The sequence below is a fragment of the Acyrthosiphon pisum genome, chromosome A1, assembly GCF_005508785.2.
Source record: "Acyrthosiphon pisum isolate AL4f chromosome A1, pea_aphid_22Mar2018_4r6ur, whole genome shotgun sequence".
NCBI classification, from domain to species: Eukaryota; Metazoa; Arthropoda; class Insecta; order Hemiptera; family Aphididae; genus Acyrthosiphon; species Acyrthosiphon pisum.
Genome location: NC_042494.1, coordinates 79,395,555 through 79,401,138, shown reverse-complemented (window position 1 = coordinate 79,401,138; position 5,584 = coordinate 79,395,555). Strand labels below are relative to the sequence as shown.

The 5,584-nt window shown below is 28.4% G+C and overlaps 1 protein-coding gene across 4 annotated transcripts in view; it reads left to right on the top strand.

The window, feature by feature from the left end:
* The window catches only part of LOC100572819 (thiamine transporter 1), a 14,974-nt gene that overhangs the window by 5,179 nt on the left and 4,211 nt on the right, over positions 1-5,584 (top strand). For 3 of the 4 annotated variants that reach the window (XM_016800950.2, XM_008180164.3, XM_029487587.1), the window contains 6 exons: positions 2,344-2,514; positions 2,632-2,848; positions 3,340-3,486; positions 3,641-3,783; positions 4,327-4,429; positions 4,492-4,684. In XM_016800950.2, coding sequence (XP_016656439.1) covers positions 2,344-2,514; positions 2,632-2,848; positions 3,340-3,486; positions 3,641-3,783; positions 4,327-4,429; positions 4,492-4,684 — 974 coding nt within the window. Of the gene's footprint in view, positions 1-2,343; positions 2,515-2,631; positions 2,849-3,339; positions 3,487-3,640; positions 3,784-4,326; positions 4,430-4,491; positions 4,685-4,873; positions 5,072-5,214; positions 5,295-5,584 lie in introns of those variants that run through there. The other variant, XR_003839077.1, reaches the window with a different exon arrangement.

The following is a 5,584-nucleotide window of genomic DNA, read 5'->3' as shown; positions in this document are numbered from 1 at the left end:
ATAAAAAATATTTAAAAATATAATTTTTTAAGAAAAACGTTGATTGATAAGCGACTTGAAAGTATGTAAAAAAATATTTTCAAAAAAAATTACACTTTTTGAAATAATGAGTGTTGTTTGATAAAAGAATCACCCTGTATAAGTGATTATCATTTACCATCATAGGTTGGCCATCATGACCTTTACTCAATAGTCGTATCAGCCCATATCATATTTAAATACTAACCAATATGATTCCGGTCCTCTTTGAATTTATAGATTATATAAAAAAAAACTTCAATAAAATTTCAATTTTTCATAGTGTAGGTACATCTTTCTTCTCCTTTCTCTTTATATATATAAATTATAAATTAATGTTTTTATTGTCTGTAAGTCATATTTTATAAATTCAAAAATTATTGGACCGTTTTCAATAAAATGTACATCAACAGATTCATTGAGACATTCCTTCATTTATATTTTCGTCTTCAATTCCTATAGGTCGCTAGAACGGGTGGTACTCCTTACGCCCGCTAGAGGGTGGCTCACATACAAATTTTGTTTACCTATATAAAGGGTTGCTATTGATTACATATAATAAAAACGTTATTATGATTGGAGATAATTTTGTATGGATGATGTTTAAATAATAAAAAATACTCAACCGATTTTAAAAAATGACAGTTGAGAATATTTCAACTGAAGAAAAACGGAAACGATAGATATATCGACAATAATAGACAGTCATCATATTAGTCGGGTTATATCTAAATTACGTACATGCAATTCTACGGTTTTTGATCAATTGGCACCAAATTTTGCAGACCTATTATTTTCAATCCTGAGTGGGTCAAGCGGGTCAGAGAGGTGTGAGTATTAGAATAGAAGCCACGGGCAACAGCTATTATAATATATAATATAAAAGGCTAAGAGTATTTCTGAGGCTTATACTACTATACTTAACCGATATTATTTTACGATTCAAAAAAACTTTAGGTATAAATTGAACCAAATATTTTACGTAGAGTTACCTGTCATTAATAATATTCGAACTCATATTCGTTTATTTCTGCATGCAATTGGTTCACGTAAGAAAAAAACTATATACTTTACTTATTACCATCTCGACTTCATATATCCCCGGGGAACGCCGAACCTACAGCTAGAAGTAAATAAACAAATTAAGTTATACATTTTTAAATTTTAAACATAAAAAAACTTGGTCGTTTTTAAAATAAAATGTCGTAAAATTTAAGGGGATTCGATACCGTGATTTTCTGTGTTTTTCTATAGCACACGCGCGACATAGTATATTATACGTGTTTTTTGCCAAACATGCCAATTGATCTAATGTAGCAATAATAATTCTAAAAACAGATTTGAAATAATGTCGTCAAGTCTACTTGAAATCGATTTCCCACATTTTTGATAATATCCCTCAAATTCCTAAAAATGTCATATTAAAAAAGAGTATTTAAAAGTTGTCGTATTTCAATTTTTTTGATAAGTTAAAAATCAAAAATCATAAATGTGAGAAAGTTAATTTCAAGTAGACTTGACGAAAAATTCAAATCTGTTTTTATAATTCTAATCGATCAATTGGTTTGGCAAAAAACCCGTCTAAAATCTTATGTCACGCGTGTGTTAGACAAAATCAGAAAATAATGGTATCGAATCCCCTTAAAGCTATTTTATTTTATGCTAGCTATATTAACTGACTTTATCCGGGTTGAAATTGTTATATCTTTCTATTATTACCTTCCGTTTTAGTTCAGTAGAAATATACAATGCAAATACAATTACAATGATTATTTTTATGATTTTCCAGTTCTTAATATTGTAGACATATTTTTAATTTAAACACAAAAAACTGGAGACAGATTCAACAAATGCTTAAAAGCAGATTTTTATAAATCCAATATCGTTAAGACTGGTTATCCGTCTTTATGGGTTTACAGAAGTCCAGAATTAAAAAATCAAACCACGATTGAAATTCATAAATGTAATCATTTTAATTGTGTTTATTATCTAATTTTTTTTATTAAAATATAATATATGTATTTATTTACATTTTTATATGCCATATTATTTGATATTTCTATCAATATATTATAATAATAATATAATCTGTAATCAATGGCAACCATTTAAATAAACAATAATTCATGTGTGAGCCACCCTATGGCTTTTGGAAACTTATAGGGATTGAAATCAAAGCGTTTTGCTATGAAACGTTCACATAGTCTGATTACAATTTACTTATACATAGATCTCTCTCGAATTTAATGATCTTGAAATCTTCAGCCATTATCGTACAAATATTTGGTACATTGATCGCCCGTTCATTATGTTACATTTTTACAGGTAGCCACCGTGATTGAGTACCTCAAAACATATTCAGCGCTATTAATATCAGTGTTAATGTTTATGACTGCTGACTATCTTATGTATAAGCCAAACATTATATTTTTGACTGTTTGTTCATGTGTCGCCTATTTCCTCATGACTGGTGCACCCAGTGTTGCGCAGCTTAGGGTTAGTACGATTGATTATTCCATAGATAATAGTACCTATACCTACTAGATCACTATTAAATTGGTTTTAATGATGCTCTACAGTATTATTTTTTTTTTTATGTAATACTGAGTGTAGCTGTCCTCGTGTGGTATCGGGGCAATATATAGCTGTGATATGATAGCATTCTGTTATTTGTATGCCAAGATCGAGGACGTTGAAAAATTTCAGATGGCCACTGGTATTGCTTCGGCAGCCATACAACTTGGTAAAGTTGTCGGAGATTTCTTAGCTCAAACCATAGTCAACGTGACCGGAGGGATTTATACTATCTTGCCATACAGCAACGTGTTCAGTAATAAGACGATTTATAATATTATGTATAATGTATATATTGTATATAATGTATAATTATGTATAATTATTTTTATTCACAGACACGATACAAGATTAATTTAACTATTTAAAAACGTATATTTGTTTTATAAATATTTATAATTATAATTATTAATTTATAACCCAAGTATATTCAAAATTCAAAATCCTAACCATAAGCCATAATAGCCATGGGTTTATAATTTATTAAATTGCGTTTTGTGATATAAATTAATCGGGGAAACCGGGAGCTCTTATTTGAAACCTGCGGGTACTAATCACTCCTAAATACTTCAAAATATGCACTTATGATTTGAATGTTTTTACTCGAATCAATATGATTAATAAAAATTTTTCAAAATTTAAAAATCGTAAATAAATTATTTAAACTATTCACACAGGTATTTAAAGTTTTATACATTCATGTGTTTGCATAAAATATATAGGTAAATCCCATTTATTTGTTTCAAGGTTTGTTGTTAGCTACAACCTGGGCTTGTTTGTTTCCATCTGTCGAACAGAATAGTGATAGGCTAAATTCAAAAGGGCCATGTGAAGATTCGTCACTTCTTAAACACGGTGTAGAGAATAAAACGAAACATTTTAAACAAAATAAAAGTAAGTATAGATTCGTAAACCACATAAGCTCTTTGTTTCTTATTATAATTTACTATATGTTTATTTAATAATTTAGTTACCTAATTATGTTACTCGAAGTAGGTAGATAATGTAAATTTAAAGCTGTTATATTTTGACACTTTCTTTTGTCTAGATAAAATCGAGCTCGATAAAGATTACAAAACTGTGGTATTTTTCTCGAAAGAAATATGGACGAACTTCAAATCTTCATATTCAAATCCAGTTGTACTGAAAAAAAGTTTATGGTATATAGTGGGTATGGCAGCGTACATTCTGGTAAATCTATTTTTAAAATATATTGTGCCTATTTAGTTATTTATAATATTGACGAAATTGATTATAATATCGACACATATATAACGGGCCTCCTTGCTCAGCATATTTTCTTGATCTCCTGACTTAGCTTTATGGGAAAATGGGAAGGAAGTTAAAGCCCAACATGTACAAAAATAATAATAAAAATAAGTTAGGTAGTAGTTGCTGTTATTTTGTTTTGTTTATTCACTTTATTGTACTTTATTTTTTATCCCACAGTGATGATTTATATTATTATTATTATTATTTGGTATAAATAGCATTATTACTGTATATTATTATGTAGTGTTTACACAGAGTAAATTAAGTTATTTTTATTTCATTTGTTTTTTTATTTCATCTGGTATTTATAATAAAATATACCTACTATAAATTATTGTATAATGTAAGTACCTTGGTAAGTAAGTACCTAACCTTAGTACCTATGTATGTATAATGTGTATTGTGTAGGAAAAAATGAGTGTAATATAACTGTTATTTCTTAGGAAATATTTAATGTTACAGGTTTTAGCTAACATAAACGTTTTGTACTCATACGTACTCAAAAAACCAGGAAATCACGATGTCTTGTCAAATGGACTTGCCGAGGCAATGGTTACGTTATGTGGTTAGTATTTCTCAATATTATATAGTCAAGTAATAATTAATCTATAAAAATATATTTTACAGGAGCCGCGAGTTCGTACTTAATTGGAAAAGTGGAATGTGATTGGGCGCGCTATGGTGATATGTTCACAGCATTTTGCTCTATTGTCATGGGAGTGCTAATAATGTCATGTTACTTTTATGATAAACTCATTTTTATATATTTGGCATACATATTATTTGGTCTCATATGTCAAATGCATTTTGTCATAATCTAGTGAGTAAAATATATTTTTAATAGTCTGATAGTAGTGGATGGGATACAGGCTGTATCGTACACAGTGGCGCAACTACGGGGGTGCTAGAGGGTGCTTAAGCACCCCCAACTCTATTTTAAGCACCCCCAAGTCCAATGTCTTTATAATTTAAAATTTCTATAGTTTTAACAATGTAATTTCATTTTAAGATATCATTATGCCATTTCAATTTTGACACGAAATCATTAAAAATTGTTGCACAATCTTATGACGGTGCAAGTGTAATGTCGGGGTGTCTTAATGGTGTTCAAGTCAAAATAAAACAATATTTTCCTTCTGCCATATATACTCATTGTATGTCTCCTAGGTTAAATTTAGTGGTTCTGGATATGTGCAAAGGAATTAAGGTAGAATATGCTTTAATTAAATATTTGTAGAACATTAACACATAATACTATATATATATTTTTTTTATTAGAATATATTATTATATAGGTACTTTGTTTATTATATTTCTCGAAATTTTTTTAATATTTTGGTGTCCCTCTAGGTGCATTTTTCTCGACCAAGTAACAACTCAAAATTACTTGAAATTCAGACTGAATTAGGATTAAAGGAAGGCAATATAGGTAATAAGATTTTATTATACGCGATAGGTTTGTCGATATCGAAATTGCCATTCAATGATAAAAAATTATTCAGCAATTTTTAAATTTTTAAAAAAATGAAATTGAAGAAGAAGCTGATAAAGATGTATCTGAAGCTATAGATAATATAATAAATAATAAAAAATGAAATGTTATTGAGTACTCAAAAAAGTTATATTTTATTTTTAGGAATCATTAGTCAATTAACAAAATTCCAATTTGTAATTTTAGTTATGGTTTTAAGAGTTATAAACATCTTAAGTTCAACTCTAC